The 22,514-nt window shown below is 38.6% G+C and overlaps 1 protein-coding gene across 1 annotated transcript in view; it reads right to left on the bottom strand.

The window, feature by feature from the left end:
* The window catches only part of LOC127435038 (plexin-B2-like), a 160,504-nt gene that overhangs the window by 13,902 nt on the left and 124,088 nt on the right, over positions 1-22,514 (bottom strand). The window contains exons 3-27 of the mRNA XM_051688169.1: positions 19,734-20,860; positions 19,451-19,639; positions 19,185-19,313; positions 18,743-18,843; positions 17,894-18,026; positions 17,311-17,467; positions 16,034-16,145; positions 15,767-15,878; positions 15,511-15,612; positions 13,902-13,997; positions 13,510-13,597; positions 11,786-11,946; positions 10,925-11,073; positions 10,665-10,797; positions 7,038-7,174; positions 6,729-6,908; positions 6,457-6,568; positions 4,683-4,892; positions 4,393-4,572; positions 4,165-4,301; positions 3,353-3,453; positions 1,661-1,890; positions 898-1,079; positions 634-700; positions 405-551 (exon numbers count right to left, since the gene is read on the bottom strand). Coding sequence (XP_051544129.1) covers positions 405-551; positions 634-700; positions 898-1,079; positions 1,661-1,890; positions 3,353-3,453; positions 4,165-4,301; positions 4,393-4,572; positions 4,683-4,892; positions 6,457-6,568; positions 6,729-6,908; positions 7,038-7,174; positions 10,665-10,797; positions 10,925-11,073; positions 11,786-11,946; positions 13,510-13,597; positions 13,902-13,997; positions 15,511-15,612; positions 15,767-15,878; positions 16,034-16,145; positions 17,311-17,467; positions 17,894-18,026; positions 18,743-18,843; positions 19,185-19,313; positions 19,451-19,639; positions 19,734-20,858 — 4,470 coding nt within the window. The 5' untranslated portion in view covers positions 20,859-20,860. The remainder of the gene's footprint in view (positions 1-404; positions 552-633; positions 701-897; positions 1,080-1,660; positions 1,891-3,352; positions 3,454-4,164; positions 4,302-4,392; positions 4,573-4,682; positions 4,893-6,456; positions 6,569-6,728; positions 6,909-7,037; positions 7,175-10,664; positions 10,798-10,924; positions 11,074-11,785; positions 11,947-13,509; positions 13,598-13,901; positions 13,998-15,510; positions 15,613-15,766; positions 15,879-16,033; positions 16,146-17,310; positions 17,468-17,893; positions 18,027-18,742; positions 18,844-19,184; positions 19,314-19,450; positions 19,640-19,733; positions 20,861-22,514) is intronic.

Genomic DNA, 22,514 nt, shown 5'->3' with positions numbered 1-22,514 from the left:
AAAGTCATACACATCTGGGGTGCCATGAGGGTGAGTAAATGATGAGAGAATTTATATTTTTGGGTGAACTATCCCTTTAAGGGGCCCATTCACACAGAACGCTTCCTTACGGAAAAAAGTAGTGTAAAGAATGGAACTGAATGAAGGGCAAGTTATTTTAGTGAGACGCGACGCAACAGTCAAAATGTCCAACTAGTGCATGTTTACCTAGAAAACCTTTTTCAAAACAGCGCAAAAACGCATCATGTGTCTTATGATATCGAGAAAGAAACTGCATTGACCTGAGAATTTGCATCAACCTGTCGGAACGGAGGAACATCAGACAACATTTACTAATCTTGATAACCCCAGCAAACAATAGTCCATCATGGTAACACCAGAATTACTGTGGTTAAGAGACTCACCAAAACGATGTACTCAACATCATCTCCCAAAAGTCCCGTATCGTTCAGAGTGTATTTAGCTTTCTTCATCTTGGCGTCAACTGGTCCTTTTTCCACCTGGTGTTTAATGGCCTTAAAGAGCTTGTACAGTGGCTCACCTGCTGAGTCCTGAGAGAACACACATTAGTCAGTCTCTGTAACTACCAGCTTGTACCATTTATGCAATTCTAATTATAGTAAAATTGTTTACCCTTAAGAACTGGTAGAGACATATGGACATCCAGTTACACAACATCCTCTCCACAACTGTCTCAGACCTAAACATGACAAACAGTTGGACAAAGAGTCTTTACATGTACATCAAAACTCTATACATTAAGCATAATGTCAAAGCACTCAACATCAGGTCAGTACTAGAAATCAGTTCTTTAAAACAAAGATTCAACATGCCGAACAGAGAGACTATTGACCAGAAAATAGACAAGTAGTATCAAAATGTGGTTGTGGTTCTGACCTGCGGAGCATGAGTTTGGGGTTCTTGCTGCAAACATACTCCTCCATCAGCTCCAGCAGGAGCGTTCTCATGATGTCTGTGTAATACTCCAACTTGCCATGCAGAGCCACAGTCAAAAGAGATGCAAAGTACACCTTATTCCTGGCATTAAACTCCGGCTTGCCCTCAAGGGTACGAATGAACTATAGCACACAGATATCAGCACATAAGTCAGATAATAAATCAAATTCAGCTCTATGCAGGCACATCAGCAGAGCAGAACTACAGAATGTGTTTTATAATAACATTTTAAAGTCTTATTTCTGCAGGGGAAAAAAGGGAAATTATGGCCATCAAGTAAAACATACAATGAGTCTGTCAGTACCAAAGAGAAATTACTCTGTAATTTAGGCCCGTTATAGTGAATACAGCTGAATTTTAATGACCTTTCCAATCACCTTTGTGATTATTCGATTTAAAACATTTAAAAAAATTATTTTGTTTTAGTCCGATTTGTGAATAATTTCAACAAATTCATAAAAAATAAATAAAAAATGATTTACTCATATGTCGGACATCTCTATGGCTTGCAAACAAATTTTACTCAACACAAGACCAATATCTAGCCAATGAAATAGTATAAATACAAACTCTCGTGACTTTAAATAAATTCAGGCCTGTTAAAACACAAACTTCCATGTTTAGTTTAAAAAAAGAAACCCTGATATTTCCCATGACTCTGGGAGCCCTGATTTTATGACGTGTTATGAAAGAAGAGTCTTACATTGATAAGGAAAGTTTTGCTGTTCAGGAGGTTGGAGAACTGGTTGAGTGCCTGGTCTACGATGGCTCTGCGTGATTCTGGGATATTCAGCTTGCCGGTGATCATGACATCATTGGCTCCATCTTGGGAGGGCAGGAAGAAAACACGATCCGTGTAGTTCTTGTAGTCCAAGAATGGGATCCGGGCTTCGCTTAGATCACTAGTGTGATCTTCCATCTCTATCATTAGATCTGAGAAACACAGAACCAGTCAACACATGTATCTATCCCTCTGTGGACTGAAACAGTATGTTTACATGCACTTTAAAGGTCCATTTCAGACTGACAAAAACAATTTGTCTTTTTAAAGTGTCATGCAAACAATTTAGTCAGACTAAAATTGTATGACTGAAAACAGTTTTTGTGGAGTTGGACTAACAAAATTACATAATGCTATTGAAGCTCGGATGAAGCCTCATCTGACGATCTTCCTTCAAATATTCGATTATGCATTGTGTCATGTATACTTAGAAAGACAGATGTAGACCATAGCTTGGTGATGCAAAAACCCGCTGTAGCTTGATTATTACTGAACATGTACACATACTGATTGTCTTGAAGTGTACAAAAATTATTCTCCTTTTCAAAATTTTATATTTAAATTGAAAGTTTTAGAATAAAAAAATCTTATCCTTTCATCACTTTTTCACGCTCTGTTCTTCTAAAACTGATCTTTAAAGCAAATTTAGCAAGAACTGACCATACTTTATAATGGGGTCTAAAACTATTGTTATTCTTTGATAAGAGACCAGCAGCAAATAAATTAAAAAAATGTGTGATGACAAAACACACAATTTATTTACAGGAATAATACTCCCCAAAAAGAAAATTCTCTCATTATTTACTCACCTTCATGTCATCACAGATATGTATAACTTTCTTCTGCAGAACACAGAGATTTTTAGAAGAATATTTCAGCTCTGTTGGTCCACACAATGCAAGTGAATGGTGGCCAGAACTTTGAAGGTCCAAAAAGCATATAAAGGCAGCATAAAATAATCCAAATGACTCCAGTGGTTAAATGTATATCTTCAAAGCAATATGATAGATGTGGGTTCTTTTTTAAGACCTTTTTTACTCCTCTCCTCACAGGCCAGTAGGTTGCAATATGCACAAAGAATGTGAATAACTACAAACAAAAGAAGAAGAATGTGAAAGTGAAAGTGGAGATTTATAGTAAAAAAGGACTTAAATATTGATCTGTTCCTCACCCACACTTTTCATATCGCTTCTGAAGATATGCTGAAGATTAAACCACTGGAGTCGTATGGATTATTTTTGTGCTGGCTTTTTAGACCTTTAGAGTTCTGATCACCATTCACTTGCATTGTATGGACCTACAGAGCTGAATATTTTTCTTAAAATCTTTGTGTTTAGCAGAAGAAAGAAAGTCATACACATCTGGGATGGTATGAGGGTGAGTAAATGAGGAGATAATTTTCCTTTTTGGGTGAACTATCCCTTTAACAATTTGCAAGCAAAAATTCCACTTTGGTGGCAGAAATAAAACACCCTAACTCAGTTTTAAAGAGTATAATCTACAGTTTATAAACTGCAGTAAACTAGAGTTTAAACGTTCATTAAAAACACAACCGCAAATGTCCATGTGAGTCTAGACAGGTCCGTCTGAAATGATGGGAGATAAGACACTCACCTGTGAACTCCTTTTTACAGCGATCACGTACACTCTCCTCGAGATTGGCCAGCTGATTTTTGATCTTGTCATACTCCCTTTCTGCTTGCTGACTTTTTCTCCTGCACACATACACAAATACAAACACAAAAACAATTTCATTAGAGGACAGAAAACGATAGGGAAAATTGTGGGGAATGGGATCAGGAAATTGTTGCAAGCCAGTCTTGAACTCGCATTGCCTGCATGAGCACCATGGTTAAATTTGGCAGAGCATGTGTGCAAGCCACTAAGACAACCGTAAAACACTAAGACAGTCACAGCTCTGATAATCAAATTTTTCTTTTTTTTTTCTCCCCTTTTCTCCACAATTTAGAATGCCCAGTTCCCAATGCGCTCTAAGTCCTCACGGTGGCATAGTGACACGCTTCAGTCAAGGTGGCAGAGGACAAATCTCAGTTGCCTCCGCGTCTGAGACCATCAATCCGCGCAACTTATCATGTGGCTTGTTGAGAGCATTACCGCGGAGACGCAGCATGTGTAGAGGCTTCACGTTATTCTCCGCAGCATCCACGCACAACTCACCACGCGCCCCACTGAGAGCGAGAACCACATTATGGCGACCACGAGGAGGTTACTCCATGTGACTCTACCCTCCCTAGCAACTGGGCGAATTTGGTTGCTTAGGAGACCTGGCTGGAGTCACTCAGCCTGCCCTGGATTCGAACTCACGACTTCAGAAGGTAGTCAGTGTCTTTACTCGCTGAGCTACACAATCAGAACAGCTTCCATTATTACAGTCTGGTGCAATCTGAGGGACCAAGTTTTGTTACCTGTAGCAATAGATTGACACTGCAATGAAGAGCACCATTGGAATGATGACAGCAGGAATGATGATGTAAAGAGGAACCTCATATTTCCTCTCAAAGTGCACAGAGCCGACATTCCACTCTCCATTTCCAAACTTTATCTGAGAATGACATGAAACTTTAAACTCATGGAATAACAAATATTAGAGCTTGTGTAGGGCAGTGAAGATGTTATGAATGTGTGTTTCTAACCAGCAGTTCCATAGCCTCTGAACTTGTGTCTCTGCGATGGCGTCTGGAGGTGGATGTTGGTGGGCTCAAGGGGGCCACGAGGAACAGCTTATCATCCTCCAGTATTGTCACTGAGCAAGGCGCATTGCCCACAAATGCCTGGGCCTCTTTGGCAGTCATGGCTTTAGAAAAACCTTGACCCTACAACACAGATAAGCAGTTATTGATAATAAAAGATGTAGCGTTAGCAAGAATAACACATTTTAAACCATGAAAACTGAAACTGTTATGCTGGTAGAAAACATATTTACATTAACATTAATGATGCTGCCTTCTGTGATGGCTTTATCGGTTAAACGGATGAAAGTGGGGTCTGGATGGTAAACAAAGTCTGTCAGGTTCTCCACCAAGTTGTCAAGCTGGATGATGGTTCTTAAGGACTGGTCCTCGTAAGACTTGTTCACAATCGGAGAGAGGAACTCCAGTACAGTCTCGTTCTTGCGTGTAACCTCCTGTACGAACTGCGAGATCCAAAAGAAGCCTTAGTTAAAGTTTCTCTCATTATATAACACTTTTCACAAAAGTCTGAGCATTCTTTACAAGAAAGGAATGAGATGATATGATGTCAGTGGCGTAATGATTATGGTTTATTAACAGTGAGAGAAGGGAGACTAAGGGAAGGAAATGTTCTGAGGGAAATGCAGACAGAAAAAAGAGAGCGACAAGAAAAGAGCAAAGCATCAGCCTGAAACTGAGCAATCATTATAAAATGTAACAATTTGATAAAAGAAAATTCCAGGAAAAAGATAGACATTTTTCAATAGCCAAAAAAATAATATTTGACCAGTGTTAATCTAGTCAAAGAAATCACTGAAGAAAACGTTAACTGATGAAGGTTTTTTTTGATTTTGTCAAAAAGAGGCATCATGATGATAACTAAATTTTATTAAAGCATAGTGTTGATGAAAATATGACGAGGAAAAAATAATACTGCAAGAAATTAACAGTTCAAGACATAAACAGAAGAAACATCTGGAGAACCATCTGTTTATATAAAATGATATTAGATATGGATTCATCTAATCCAATAATTTTGGGGGATTTAACGCGCTGAACATCGGCAAAATGAACCGCTTTAAAACAGGTTAATAGACCTTTCACTAAGCCCCGCCCAATCCTATCTTAGAAACTGTTGCCGTGCGCCATTTCTCTGACAAGCACTTGTTTACCAATGAGTCATGTTTAAAAAAATGAAAATGTTATATATATTTTTTCTAAATGTTTGAGTATTTGATTAAAGTTCTGTAACAGTTTGACACATGTTTTTGTCATTTACTCTATTACCATCAACTAAAGTTTTTTATTTTTTGTTGACTACAATGATATGCCATTTTTCAGAGTAAAACTGACTAAAATTAATTAAAAAAATGAATATTGACAAATTTTAATGAAAATTTTCATTAAAAGACTAAAACTATGACTAAAACAAAAAAAACGGTGTAAAAAAATTAACATTACATTTGACCGAACTAAAAGAGGAAACCTAAAGATTCACAATGGTATTACCATTAATTGGCAAATTACAAGCAATAAGGATGCTTAGAGAGAAGAAAATTTAATGAAAATAAAAAACATTTCTATTTTCAGTGAATAACGACTTAAAGGGGCTTTGCGCAATTTTTTAAATATTCTGATTTCCCTAAAAAGTGTGAACACATGCAAGTTTGGGGCGGGACTATCTGTTAGTTGACCAATGGAAGACATGGGAATTGTTCAGGAAAACGGTTTTTATGTCTTCAGAAAAATTGGAATATCGCTCAAGTCATATGTACTACTTTTATGGTACTTTTGGAGTTTGACAATCAAAATCGGCATCCTGTTTTTTTGTTTCTATGGAAAAGAACAGCTTGTATTTTCCTTTAAGGAACTATAGGTAAATGTTTGCTTTTAATATGATCTGTGACCAGCTTCTTCAGTTCAAATCCCAGTCTTGGCTATTGTAATAAATATATATAAAAAGAGACACTATCCTGACCAAAGATCAGTGTAAATGAGCACTGTTCCATACAAGGATATAATACACACCTCCACATTGCTGGACTTTTGATTAAGCTCGTCAGAAGAGGGCAGCACTCGCATGGTTGCTCTCTGCACCTGATCAAACCCTGATCCCATCACTAAGATCTTACGACCTCCACTGAAACACACACAGGCATGTAATTCTTATGTGCACACTTATACAGTATATTTCATTACTGATCTAGTATTGACTGACATCCCAAATTAATTATTTTCAAAAAGACTGTTAAGACAGTCTTAAAGATTGGAAAACAGATTTATGTACATAATGGACTCACCAAACGAAGCTGGCTTGTGGAGCATAATCTGAAACTTTGGGATTGGCTGAGTATTCGAATCCGCTAACTTCTTTGGAGGTGTCCTTGCCGTATTTCACAACAACAGTCAACTTGTCGGAGGGAATCTTTTGTCCTTTATAAGGGCCAGTCTTACAGGTAATCTTCTGCCCAAATGTCAACCTGTATATTTGAAACAACAAAAAACATAATTAGAAATAAACACAAAGCAAATATTTATATTTATTCATATGTCAAAAAACAAATCTGTTTAATTTCTACCAACATCTACAGCTAGGGCTTATTACTCACACTTCACAAAGCTCTCCTCCTACTATAACGCTGATGTCATCTTTGCTAGCAGTGTCAAGATCCCGCCCTGTGATAGTGATGAGGGTTCCCCCAGCTTCAGGGCCTTTAGAGGGGAACACAGCCTCGGGAATAGGGTCCTAAAGGATGGAGAAAAAAAAAAAATCACTGTCAACATTTGCTCTCTGCCTCATTTATAGCTCAGGTTCTACATGAGTTTGGTTTTCTTTAAATATCATCATCACATAGTCAGCTAAACTCAAACACAAAGCAGAGAAATTAATATTAACTTAAACATTTATGGATCGTGTTGAACATATGTAGTCTGTAGAAGACTGAAATAATATTCAACAATAACCTGAACAAACAAATCCAACATGGCATGCTGGTGTGGTGGTGTTCGTGAAACAGCATTTTCAACCCATTTCACTTCGATAATGTAACATATTTCAGAGAGAAACAGAATATTGCTCTCAAGAGCATCTCATTGTATCCAAATGGTAATGATTCTTTTGTTATTTGCTATTATTGTTGCACCCTTTGTTACATTAACTGGTATTAAAGGAGTATTCCAGTTTCAATACAAGTTAAGTGCAATCAACAGCGTTTGTGGCATAATGATTATAACCAGAAAAATTCATTTTGACTTGTCCCTCCTTTTCTTTAAAGGTGCAATATGTAACATTTGTCATGTAATATTCACCTTTTTTTTGCCAATGTGTGAACGGCTTGTAACGCAACTTAAAAAAATCAGTCCTTCCCGGACTTCCTAGGTTGCCTATTAAAGCCTGTAGACTGATTTTCATGCGAAGGGAGCGGGTCGCTTTTGCCGGGAAAGTCCAAAGGATGTGACGTTTATGCGTGCTCCTGAGAGCCTTGCCTCACGCAGTAGCTTCTCTTCCGCTATTCAACAGCGACAAAAAACTGCAACACTAGGTAATGTTATCTTGGAGATGGAATCCAGCAAATGTCCAACTCCGAGCACAACACCGACTCCTACACAAACTCAGAGTAAGCCCAAAAACAACAAAAAAATGCATCTACTGAATCCCGGGAACATGATCATGGTCGAGTGAAAACTAGAGTGAACATTGGCAGGGCATTTGATTCCTGGAGGGACCTTCATTCGGTTTTGGGGATCAAAACCGACCCTGAATCGGCATTCTTCTTATTGGACAGGAAAGCTTACATAACTGCAAAGCATGTGAAATATAGTGCCATAAGGATTGATCTGTGTAATTTTAGCTAACTTGATCTTGCCTACTAACGCTGCTGAATTACAAGCTACCTTGCTTCGTAACTTTCAAATAATTTCAACGATCTTCTCTTTATACTAAAAGTCAGGTTAATGTCAATGTTAATCTGTAATTATTCAGCAAGGTAAACTACAATAACACATTAAATGAATGCTAGACAATGTTCAAGATAATGCAAAAAGCTCCATTCATTAGTGTAACCTAACTTGGTTATACAGAAAATATATACACTCTATTATTATAAAACAACAGCGGATCGATGTATCAAAATGACAGTTGTGACGGAATCACATCAATAAAGAATTGTGTCAACATATTTATAATGTACAGTCTATTTTATAAACAGCTACTGTCATCATCTACCAAATTTAGCTAACAGCAATTGATAAAGCTGGCTAGCTAGCTAACGCCGACATTGACTGCATTTATACGATAGCCTATGTATCATGCAAAGAAACGTGATTACTTTAAACTACAGTCTTGCATAGTCAGACCTATATCCACACTTTGTTTTAGCCCTGTTCCAGCACTGGAGAGTCAAATATAATTTACAGTCTCAAAGTTTGTAGTAAAACAATCATAACTGTGTAATTTTAATTATGCTACCTTATCTGTCATCATGATGCTGGTGAATCATCTTCAGTCTCTTTGTACATTACATCATTGTTTTGGTCGATGCTTGCTCGCATCCATATGGAGTGTGTGCGCAATCACGAGCAACGGGTAGCTGGCTGCAGTTCACTTAATGGCCACAGGTGTCATTAATAACAAGGGTTTCTGAATCTTACATACTGCACCTTTAAAAAAGCACAAATCTTACAATAGAAGTGAATGGAGTCAATGTTTGGAGGGTTTAAAAACAGCAGTGAAGCAATTTAAATTAATTGTTCTGTTAAAACTCATGTATTATTTGAGCTGTAATTCTTTTTTAAATAGTCATTTTTACAGTTGTTTAGGGTTTGTTGACATTACATCGTCATGGCAATGAAGTTATAAACTGGATCTAACGTTACACAGAAAAGGTTAGCAAGCGATTTTATCACACTAAAATCATGTTAAAGGAGCAATATGTAACACTGACATCCAGCGTTTAAAATGGGTACTGCAGTCCAAATTTAAAATATTGGAGAGAGTTGTCTCCCCTGCCCCCTCCTCCCCACACTCGAAGCTCACGCGGGTTGCCAGGTTGAGGCCACGCAACAGGAACGACCAAACTGACAATGGCAAGCGACAAGCCTTACACTGCAAGTTAAACAGCTAATGTATACGTTTGCAATATTTTTATTGTTTGCAAATTATAAACTAGCTCTTGTGGATTTTTTAGAACTCTGTCAATGTTAGCTAGATGTATTGCTGGCTTCCATGGCTGCAGCATGCTGTGTTTGCCCGTTAACTTGTTTCAAATCTGGCAACACGGGGTGTCGAAATACTATTGGTGAGTGGGCAGTGGGTGGGATCACACAGGCCAAAACACAAACAGAAATTCCAGCCCTTTCAAAGTAGAATACACTAGCTGTAGCATTGTTTTCAGAGAAGCCAGTATTTCAACTTGGCATGTTTCCCAAATCTCTGATAACATATTATGATACTTTTATGCTTTAGTACAGTAAATATATTACATATTGCACCTTTAACACGCATATTGTTTATGTCTTGTGTCTATACTTTTGAAACAATGAGTATTTTAACGTTTACATATTGGCCCCATTCACTTCCATTGTAAGTGCCTTACTGGAACCCAGATTTTTGCTTTTTTTTTTTTTTTTTTTTAAGAAAAGGAGGGGCAAGTCAAAAAACATTTTTGTGGTAATCAACATTATGCCACAAATTCTGTTGATTGAGCCTTGTATTGAACCCTGAATAGTCCTTTAAATTACTGTTTAAAGTAATGGCAAGATTTTAGAAAGGCTGCACTGACTTCAACAGTAGCCTTGAAAAACGGCTAAATAGCTTTTTGGCTATTGGTTAAAATTATTTCTGGTACAGATGATGAAGTTTGAGAGGCGGAGTAAGTTACTACATTTAAATGAAATATTATGAAGACAATTTTTTTTCTTTGGAATAACATGCACTGATGAATCGCTCACAATAAGACCAGCAACACGTATTAAGTTTAACTAAATAGGGTTTTATATTGACTAAGTAGCTAATACCATGCTGGACCAGCACTAACCAGGATAAACCAGACTGGACCAGCAAGAACATTCACATAAAAAGACAGTCTTTTCAGCAGGATAGTCATGAATATACATGGATTACTTAAAAGTTAATTCAAAAGATAATAAATAAGATAATAATAAAAAACAATCACTTCTTTTGTAGGACTGAGGAAACTAAATGTCTGCAAAAGCATGATTAAAGAGAAAGCAGCTACCCTGTATGTGAACTTCACATCCGACTGTCCACTTCTCCCTCCTTCCACCTCCACTTTCACTGGCCCATGTAATGTTGACTCACTGAACAGGTCCTCTGGGGATGAGGGGTAGGGCCCAATCTCACACACAACACTGATACACACAGAGACATGATAATAAAAGGTTAAACAGCTCTTTCAAGATGCCTGTGGTGCAGATATGCCTTAAGCTATATCCCCAATGTTAGCAATAAATATGTAGTATGCTATTTGTGCAGTACCTGGTAGAGACTGAGTATTTCTCTGGCTGATGAACACATTGCACTCCTGCCACAGTGATGCTCTTAATGTCCTCATGTTTTATACCCAAGTTGGAGCCCTTAATGGTGACAGAGATTTGCCCATTCATTGGCCCATACCGCGGAACAATCTGGAATGAAAGCAGAACAGCAGATTTAAAAGAGACTTCGTGACAGGTGAATTGGATTTTCAATAGACTCTACTGGACATCTGAACACTCTAAGGTGCCGTTCACACAAAAATGTTCTTGGTAGATGAGAAACGAAGGTTCTCGAAGGCAAGCAAGTTTGAACCCTGCTAGGTGCAAATCATAAGCTAGGGAATTACTGAGAACCCCATGGCCACTGTGCCCTTGAGCAAGACTTTAGATAAAATCATTTGCCAGATGACAAATAACCAAACGCTATCAGGCCCAGGCGGTGTGATCATTACAGATGGATTCAACAAAAGACATGAGTGAGAGACAGTGTGTTTAAAATGTAGAGTTTGTGACTACCATTACAGAGCATGCAGCCATCTATATATCATTTAGGCATGAAAAATAAAGATGATGATAAAAAGAAATTGTGTTTTTATGAGAAGATGAGAGAGAAGATGAAGAGAGAGGGAAATTATGAACCACATTTGAACGGGGAGAGGAGAATTATAAATTTGTCAATGCTGACATCGTTCTGTTGAGATATTCTAGGATTTATTTCGCCTTAAGTATGAAGTTTATCTTTTAGATTCATTATGACGCAACTCTTAAAAACACTGATTCATACCCATGTGTTAGTAAAGTTGAATTTAAACAGGAGCAAGGAGAAAAAGAAAGAAGAAATTGTTTGTGTCATGTTCCTCACATCAGTGATCTTGGGTGGAGGACACTGCTCAAGCTCCTGGCTACACAGCTTTCTGTAGATGCAGGATTTTGTGGTATCACACCACACACAGTCATACTTTTGCTCAGCGTTCTTACACAGACTGCAGTCCTCACGCCTTACAGAACAGTTATAGAGCACCACTGGGTAGAAAAAGAGAGAAAACAAAATTCACAGTACTTCAACGTAATAACACTCCCTGCACAGCATCTTATGTCTTTTTTGCAGCAAGATATTTGTAATTAATAAATATTTATTAAAATGTAAATGTATAATTAATATTTATATTATATATAATTATTATATAAAGTATAAAATTTATATAAATAATTGAAATATGTAATAATATATTATAATATTTAATGCATTATAATATATTACATTATTCGAAATATGTAATATATTATAATATATTTTTAAACTTAAATGTGTATTGTAAATTAATATTCACAAAATATACTATAATATTTATTAATATCAATATAATCATAATAGATATTATTTGGTCATACAATATATTTATATTTTTTTTTTTTTTATTAATTGTAGTGCAAATTAATGTGCTCAGATTTGATGCTGTCACCCAAACTAAGACTAAAAACTCATTGTTTTGTAACAGATAAATACCACTCTTGTATTATCCTCATTTGTAAGTCACTTTGGATAAAATTGTCTGGTAAGTGAATAAAACTAAATGTAAGAGAAGTAGTCCATTAATTTCATATTATGTTTAAAAGAAGCTCCCCTTAAAATAAATACAATACAAGTTGAGCTCAATCGACAGCATTTGTGGCATAATGTTGATTACCACAAAAAAACAAAAAAAAAAACCCATTGACTCACCCCTCCTTCTCTTTAAAAAAAAAAAAAAAAAAAAATCTGGGTTACAATGAGGCACTTAAAGTGGGGGGCCAATCCGTAAACGTTAAAATACTTCAAAAGCGAGTATTCATAAACAATAGGTATGTTAACATGATTTTAATGTGATAAAATAACTTACTAACCTTTTCTGTGTAAAGTTATAGCCTTTTTTTATAGCCAACTTTGTTGCCATGCCAATGTAATGTCAATGACCCCTAAAATCCTAAAATGACTGTAAAAATTATGATTAAAACAGATTTTACAGCTCAAATAATACACGAGTTTCAACAGAAGAATATAAGTGCTTTTATAAAATATATAAGCTTCACATTTCTGCCTTTAAACACTTAAAAAATTGGCCCCCATTCATTTCCATTGTAAGTGCTTCACTGTAACTTCGATTTTTGCTTTTTTTTTTTTTTAAGAAAAGGAGGGACAAGTCAAAATAATTTTTTGTGGTAATCAACGTTATGCCACAAATGCTGTCGATTGAGCTTAAGTTGTGTTGAACCCGGAATATTCCTTTAAATAGCTACTTTTTGTCAATAACTACTTTTTTCTGGACATGCGCTATGGTAGTACCATGGTATTCTGTGAAGTACATTGGAGTACCATGTAAATACCATGGTACTTGAATATGGTAATCATTCAGAACCATATATCAAAGTATATGCTATTACCATCTGATATCACCACTGTAGCACGGTATTGCCACAGTACTCTTTGTACTTCTTCAAAAGGGTAGCTTGACTGTAGTTTAACTATAATTATGAATAACTAGGCAAGTCACAGTTTCAAAGACGCTTCAGCAACACTGATTTTATGCACTGTTTAGTAAAATGTACCTCTAAGGGTGCTGTCAATCTTCCTCTCTGTGTCTTTATCCATTATGTAGAAAGTCACATTCACCTCTGGCTCTTTGTCATAAGCGAACTGGCATAAAAACAGCAGAATGTATCGTTAACATACACAGAGACAGAAAAATGCATCAGAGCATCTGGAACAACTGTTTGCCACAGCTCTAATACCCCCCTGCCAAAATGCTGTCTTTCGGCATCTGATCACTGTGTTTTCTACACCAACACAGGACTTGAACACTAAGCCCTAAATACATGTGCAGCTCAATAAATGTGAATGCCATATTGGCTGGAGCTTTGTGTAAATGAAGGGATAAGGGAGGGAATAAAGGAGGAAAGGAGTGATAGATGGATGCTAAAGTAAGGTGGAGCATACTGACCTCATATCCTTCAAAACTGTACTTTAACCCATCAGCCTCCACAATCACCTCGCCCACCTGTTTCATGAGCTCAGTGCCAATCTGGAAGGTTTTGCCCTGAGAAACATGGAGAAAGAGTAATGCTGTTTACAAGAATTCTATAAAATTAGGGATTTACTCCAAAAACCAAGCTGGCAAATGACTTCACAGAGATATTGGTTAAAAAGATTAGGTTTCCCAGACTTTTTGACCAATGACTTTTCCATGATGTTATTTTAGAGTTAAATATTTTAGAGCAGAGCTTAACTAAAAAAAAGTTTATACATTTAAAAATATATCAATGACTTTTTAAACTACCTAATGTTTTCAGGTTTTCCATGATTTTTGGGACCCTGTTTCGATTTCTTTGGAAAATATTTTTGAATTTGCTCAAGATTATCTAGTCCATGATTGTGGCAAGGAGGAGGGCAGGGGTTGGGCGTGATGATGCACACCCAGCCCCTAATCAGGCTAATCAAGCCGACGAGAGGGATAAATGCGGCCGGAGGCGGCAGTTTGGCAGAGAGAGAGAGCTACAGGCAGCTGCCCTGTATGCGTTTGTATTGTATGTCTTTTGATTTAAGTTAATCATTAAATTATTATTTATATCGTCAAGCCGGTTCTCGTCTCTTCCTTTCCATTTTACCCTGTTACATTGGTGCCGAAATCCGGGAAGGAGGAGAGATGCGCCGTAGTAGAGTTCTCGCCACTACCATCCACCCCAAAGGAGCAGCCACGGCCATCCGCCGGGAGACTGAGGAGTCCGGCCGCCTGAAAGCGGAGGAATGACCGCCGACCACGAGGGAAGGAGGGGTTCCCTACCGACCGCAGTGGTCGGGCCTCTGCCAGGGGTGGAGGAGACCCCTACCGGCCGCTAAAACACAGCAGGGTCAAAGAGAAGACCGCCATCTGCGAGCGGGGAGGGGCTCACTGCCGACCGCCTGCAGAGGGAGAACCGCTGCCAGGGTCGGAGGAGACCCCTACCATCCACCAAAACGCAGCGGGGCGTTCTGTCCACCAGTGGCCGGAGGACTGCCTTCGATCCACCCGGGGAGGAGCGGCTGTCATCCACTAGAGGGTGGAGGAGTGACCGAGGACCAGGCGACGGCATATCGGAGAACCGGCAAGTAAGTTTTTTTTTTCTCTCTCTCTCACCTCTCTCTCTCTTTCCCTCTCTTTTTTTTTTTTGTTGTGTTTCCCTCCACTTGTCTCCCTCCCAGGTCCGAGTAGACGGGGAAGACCTGCCGGCAGGCAGGGCTGGAAGGGGGCTCCCCAGCCTGAAGCAAAGGAGGAAGGAGTGTGGCAAGGAGGAGGGCGGGGCCAGGCCATGATGACGCACGCCCGGCCCCTAATCAGGCTGACGAGAGGGATCAAGGCGGCCGGAGGCGGCAGTTTGGCAGAGAGAGAGCTACAGGCAGCTGCCCTGTATGTGTTTGTGTTTGTATCTTTTTGTTTAATTAAATATTACTTTGATGCTTCGAAATATTCCCTGCATAACTTAAAACTTTAATAATTTTTACACCAATGCACCTAAAAGGATGTAACACCAACACATGAGGAATGCAAGCAATGAGCAATGGATTTACTTTACCGAATATTCCTCCAGGTTTTTGCCCTGAAAGGTGATGAGGGTTTTGATGCCAACAGGAATGAGCAGAGGTTCTGGGATCTCAAACTGTGGACACTTTCCATCCTGCACAAATCAGAGAACATTTACGAAAACCTTTCCAGCACAGCACTAAAGGATGATTGGTAGTCCAACAACTCTCCATTTAATAATGCACAAACAGGCACATTAATTTCTAAATGTGTGCATTATTCACTATCCATGCCAACACTGGACTTACCTCCAGATGTTTGATGATATGATTGCCCTCTACAGTGTCATCTCTATCACTGCAAGTATGCTCCTGAATGTTCCACTGGCAGCCCCACTTACTGGTTACACACGCAATGCATCTGCAGAACACAGGCAGGTAAATAAATTAATTATGATGGCTAATCTGAAGAACCAGCACTGCCATTTGCAGTTCAATTGGATTTATATTCTTGGAGTGGATATCATGTTTAAAACAGCATCACTTGTTGGTTATGGCAGTGTGCCTGATACTCACGGTGTATTTTGTGCTCTTTTCACCACCGCAGCACAGTTGTAGAAATCATATTTACTGGAAGCTACTTCAATGTCATCATTCACCATGATCCTCACTTGTACAGCCACAAAATCTACAAATACACACATTACCGGCAGTGTTGGGTGTAATATATTACTAAGTAATTAATTACTGTAATTAAATTACTTTTTCATTGAAAAAAGTAAATAAGGGATTACTCTTAATTTTTCAGTTATTTAATTACAATTACTTCTGATGTAATTGTGTTAAACACTGTATAGACTATAGAACAATTCTATATAAAACAATAGTGAATTTAAAATTGAAATTTAACGTCTAATGTAAAAATGTATTTTTTCTAATTTAATGCAGCCCCCTTAAATTCTTTGGCCAGTTCATGAATAATTTATTTGATGATTTATTTGAAAGAATTAAAAGAACAATTTCATGTCTATCCTTATATTTTTCATCTGGTCGAGGTTGATAAGGGTTTTAGAAAGTAATTAGTAATAAGTAATGCAATTACTTTTCAGACAGAGAAATTAGTACAGTAATTAATTACACTGTAGAAGATGTAATTAGTAGTTAGTAATTAATTCCTTTTTTTAGAGTAACTTACCCAACACTGATTACAGGAAATCACATCAGTTAATAATACATACACCAAACTCTGTCATTTATAAGTGGTGCAGTTTGCTAAAGCAACAGACAGGAATGATACCTCAAACCATGTGAATTGTTGAGGAGAGGTGTGCTATTATTTATGGAAGTGATTAAAATTATGAGTTTTGCCTGGCAGATGACTGAATGGGTGGTAAATCCCATAGACATACAGTAAAGGATGGACCCAAACCATACCTATGCACCAGAATATATTAGAGAATTAGGGGTGGGCTCTTTTGGGCCAGTAACCACCTAGCAACCATAAAAACATCTTAACACCATGGTGGCGACTCTTGCATGGGCAAGCACCACTCACTTTTTCTTTAGAAAAAGTAAAAATCTATTTACTTGAACACTTGAATCAATAGGTTACATTTAAGGTTCTGCTGATAGTTTTCAGTATAGCAGTTTCAGCTTTAAAAATGTAATTGTTTCAGCTGATCAGGCTCCAAATTAAAAATAAAAAAATTTGCAGATTACACACATGAAGAATAATTTTTTAGGCATTCTGTGTGACAAAGAACCATCTGTTAATTCTGAGAGTACATGCAAGTGAAAGGAAAACTTCAGGGCAGGTAAATATTAAAGCTAAAGACAAACAGAGCTGCTCCTACCTTGTGTTTCAGGTGTGGCCGGTATGTACTGAGAGGTCGGGAGAGCACAGGTGACACGTGTCTTTTCCATTTTAGCGAGGCTACTGTATTCACCAAACACACACATGAGCCTATCAAGACTGTAAATACTGGGGAGCAAGGGGACATCAATCTTCACCTGAATATTTAAACCCAAAAAATAAGGATTTAGGAGAAATATATAAAGATAGAATATTAAATAAAACATATTAAAGATAGAATTAGCATTGTATAAGAAGATATGCAACTGAAAAATTATTGAACTCAGTATGCTGCCTTTATTCAATACAACTGATCCAGGAAGTTAATTAGAGAATATGGGAAGGAGTTTCTTCTGAGACACATTAGCAGTGCATTAGATGTGCTCTGTCTCTTTATGTGGGATGATACTGTATTATCATTTCAGAATCCCTGTTTAGTAACTTTATCATATCAACCCATAAAGAAGGGATTAGATGCTCAGGCTGGATCTGTTACAGTCAATTGTGTTAATCCTGTAAAGAGTTAGGATTTGAAATAACTGCTGACTGTATCACAGTGTGCATGTTTGTGTGTGTTCTAGTACCCATGTACTATCTGTCTTCTTGCAGCTGATGTTTGGGGGCTCAATAGACTGAATAGTGACACATGTTTGGTTTGGACTCCACAGCCAGGCATTCGCTACTTCTCCACTGCTACAGTCCTTCTTTCTGGTACAGCTGCAGGAAAAACAGCAGAGGAACATGGGTAATGAGATGCACTGCATTCTCGTGAGTCTGCATTATCGGGACTGTACACTGATATCTACTAGCTAAGACAGCCTGTCAGACAACCTGTTATAATCTTACTCCTTAAATATAAAAAATCCATGATATCAAAATGGACCATAATTATTTACTCATCTGCATACAGCCAAATCAAATGCTTTCTTGAAGAGGAATATCCCTCCCCCTAATAGCACCTGCCTCTGACGAGCGATAGCAAGTAAAACTTATGTTCTATTGTATTGGCAAAATTGCTCTTCGATATGTCCCACTCCAACTTCCTGTTTCAAAAGTAAATATATTTCAGCACAGGAAAGAAAACTTCACTTGTCAAACCAATTTACTGGTTCTTAAAGATTCGTTTTGGGATTTAACTATTCATTTAATGGTCCACTATCACAGACCTAGATTATGCTATATTTTGGTGTATAAACATTTTGAAAATTTTATATTTAATCAGTTTCTTCTTCAAAAACATACTTAAAATATGTTTTTTGCTTGTTGATGCTATTTGATCGTTAGAGTTAGGGTTAGCTAACCCTAGGGTTAACCCTAACCCTGACTATCAGTAGAAATATTTTTATTTTAAAAAGTTATAGTATGGCACTGTTTCAAATAAATGCCAAAATGATGTTGAACTTTTGGTCATAAAATTAAGTAGACAGACTCACCGGCCCTCCAAAACACACCAGCCACAGTATGGATCTCTCTGGGACATACATGAATGACAATCTTTCTTCTCTTCACAGGCCTGCACTGGCACTTTGGTGATCTACATAACAGAGAAGAGAGAAAAAAAAAATTCAAACAACATAAAACAACCTCCAAAATGCATACTTGCTAAATTGTTTCGTTTAGGATAATAGCATTTCTAAAAGCGGACACCTCTGTGACTAATGGTCCACTCAGAGTCCTATAGATTTGTTACAAACCAACAGCTTCTACATTAATAATGTTAAAAACCAACAGCAATTGTGGTAGGTGACCAACCAAGACAATGGAGTGTGAAATTCTATAATGAGCCTACATTATACAATCAGGTTTTAAACACTGGACGTTCTGTGTTTACTCAATGTGAGTTGTGTTGTGAATGTGCTCAAACTTTTTACGGACCTTTCTGCCATTGGTTATATACAGGTGATCCGAACTGGAATCAAAAAAGAGGTTTTTGTTCACCCCACCATCTGTGCGTTCCCCTGGAATCCTCTGATAAAATTCAGAATGGCTGGGATCAAGATGCACCTGCAAGGTGAAAGATGAGAGGTTAAGAGTTGTGGGACACATAGCAGTCATTTACATTCATTCATTTGTCAAACACTTTTATCCAAAGTGACTTACAAATGGACAACTATTTGAGAGCGCTAAATTAGGCCACATACCTTTAAGACTTCTCCCCCACTGGTTCCCAAGAAGGCCACTGTGTGCTCATTCTCCACTGCCACAGCTACTGCTGTCAGCATGTCTTTTCGGGTGAAGATGGGTTTGACGGCTAGAGCGTACTCTGGTTTACTGGCTAGTGGTGTGGGCAGAAATTCTGCTCCACATTTATATTCCTTCACCATATCCTTCTGTTGGGCAAATAAAACAACATACATTCATTCAAAAGAACCTTATAAGCCACAAAACAGAGAAGCAGAGCCCAAAAACAAAAACCCATCTCACCTCTCTTTTGGTCTTACAGATTGCCTCGGTCTTGGAAGTGTAGGGCGAATAAACAGTCTTTGGCTTGCCGTCCTCCAGAAACTCTCCAGTGTAGCAGGACTCAATCACCTCTTCAAGCCTTGCGTTGATGCTGCTGAGCGGGTACATACACAAGGCTGATCGGCTGCCATCCTCATCCGCACTGAACACTGCAAACAGAACTTTATCTTTTGGATTTACAGGGGCAATATTTTGACCCAAAATTTCTCCAGGAGTGGCCAGATGCGCCGCCTTGACCTTGTTATATGTGTTCTCTTGAAGTTCAGTGTTGGCAGTGCAGTTGAGCTGAAGCTCTGTGTAGGAATAGTAATGATGGTCGTTCTCACATAGGCGTGATATGAAAGTGATATTTCTACTGTCGCTGGTGCCCGAAGTGCGCGAGAACAGGAAGTAGATAAAGCCATTATCCTTGAAGGCATGTCGAAAGTCATGGAGGTAGCGCTGAACAAAAGGGCTGGCCTGGACGGTGGATGCTTCAACAATATTCTCGAAGACATCCATTTCGCCATGCTCCTGCAGCAACCGAGTGCTAACGAGTTTCGAACTGTCTGAGCTACCATAGCCCTTCCCCACTAGAAACACGCTGAGGTTAGTGTTGGAATTAGTGTCTATGAAATACGAAATCACACCAACCACAGCAACAGACGACTCCGTGCTTGCCACGTATGTCTTCTCACCTTTGGTGTCACTGTAGTACACAGGTTTCTCCACGCTGTTGAGGTTCACCAAGGAGCAGATGCCCCTGAAAACACTTCCGCATATGACCAAGGTGCTGTTGACAGAGTTGACGAGCAGGAGTTTGTTGATGTTGTCTGTTTCCTTTGCGTCAGAGCACTGGGCAGTGATTGGGGGAGTGCAGTGTGGGTGGTCGAGTTTAGGGCCTGTTGCTGTGCTGCTCTCCAGTTGCAGGTTGGAGTTCAGTTGATAGATGGTATTGACGGCACCCAAATAGATCTGGCCCGTGTGAGGGTCCTGAACGACATTATTGATGATGGTAACAGAAGAGAACTGGTCCGAAGTATAATCACAGCAAGCAGAGCCAAAACACAGCAGCAGAGACAACCCTACCAAGGCCCTCCACTCCATTTCTTGAAGAAAGAAAACAAGATGCAAATTACATAGAGGTAAAGTGACATACCCAAGTAACTGCATAACATAACAATGGTAATCAGAAACAATAACTAGATTTTTTACAGGCCCAAAACTAAATTTTATACTGTAGGTGGGCCTCCCTTGTTCAAGCCCATATGAGTAGGCTATACCATAGAGGACCTTAGTAGGCCCCACTTTCCACAAGTCCCAGGACAATGTTCCTGGTGGTTGCCTGCCTGACGATGGCCCTGGCCCTAGTCAAAATAGTCTACCGCCAAGTCTCTATGCTATTCTGGTCCCTAGATATGGTTCAATTCCCTCCTTTACTGTAAGTCCTTCATTTGAAAACCTGACATCCTTTTGGAAGCTGAAGAACTGCGTCGGCATGCACCTAAATTATCAGTGATGTAAGTACAGGTCAGAAGCACAACCAACAAAGACAAAGCTAAGAGAAAAATCAATTTGGCTGCACAACTCTTCCCTTGCAAATGGCTGGGAGATTTGACAAGTGCGATAAAAGCAAAGTATTTTTTAAAGAGGCACATTCTCCACCTCTTCTCTCAGTTTGTTCATCTTCCTTTCATCCTTAAACTTACCACTTCAGCAGTTCCTAAACACTGGAGTGGAAGTCAAGTGTTCATAAGAGGAAAGCAGAGGGCGGCCTGATGCTAGATAACAGAAGGTGGTTCAATGAAATCTGGGGACAGGTTCAGCAGGAGGGCAAAACAAAATAGCCACATCTTGTCCTCTTTCCTGTAAACAACCCTAATAATCACCAGTATGGTATGCAAAGTTATTGTGTTGGACTGTTTGACCCAATCTCTCCCTTCCTTTGTAGGAATGTTCTGTCAAACAAAAATGTAAAAGTAACTGACCGAGGAAGCTAGTTTTTGCTGTTTGTCTCAAATCGTATGCATTTAAGTTGCAGACACATTTTCTCTTACACAGCAACATTTTTCAAGAGAAGGTGTGAGCAGATGTGAAGATGGTTTGAACCCCGCAAAAACTACTTATCAAGCAGCATCTTTTTTTATGCTCCACTTCATATTCCAGGAGAGCGAAATTACAAAGAAAATCACAGCTAAAATTATTTTCTCATCCATTGCATATATTCAGTGTAGATATGAAGCACTGTCCACGACAAAGGTCTCTGTCAAACCAAGCATCTTCCTCTTGGGCAACGCTGTGAATTTGCGTCAAACTTGAACCCCACGCAAAATTCATGAACGGAAATTCTTTGCCACCGAAAGTCCAACAAAATAAATTTCTGATCACGCAGATTCCCACTGAGATAACTGTATGTTGCTGGAATTTGGAATTTTGCCGTGCAAAGGTAAATGTGACTGAGAATTTAAAGACTCAACTTTCTACAGGAATTTAGCCTAGCATGCAAATGGTTTAACAGCTAAAGCAAGCACAGCACGCTAAATAAAGAGCCACCACTAAAAATATCGAAACATTAAAAATAATGAATAAATAAACCTCACTATTCGACTAGTTGGTTGTTGGACAACTAGTCAACCATCGTGAACCATCCATACTCAATATTCCTTCCCATTCCCAAGTAATACAGCTCAAAATTCCAAAGGAACTCAGTCTTATTTGCCTAAATGCAGTGCAAGGTTCCACATAACTGACTGTGATTTCTTG

The sequence above is a fragment of the Myxocyprinus asiaticus genome, chromosome 45 (genome assembly GCF_019703515.2).
Source record: "Myxocyprinus asiaticus isolate MX2 ecotype Aquarium Trade chromosome 45, UBuf_Myxa_2, whole genome shotgun sequence".
Classification (NCBI taxonomy): domain Eukaryota; kingdom Metazoa; phylum Chordata; class Actinopteri; order Cypriniformes; family Catostomidae; genus Myxocyprinus; species Myxocyprinus asiaticus.
This window is presented reverse-complemented; position numbering and strand designations above follow the sequence as displayed.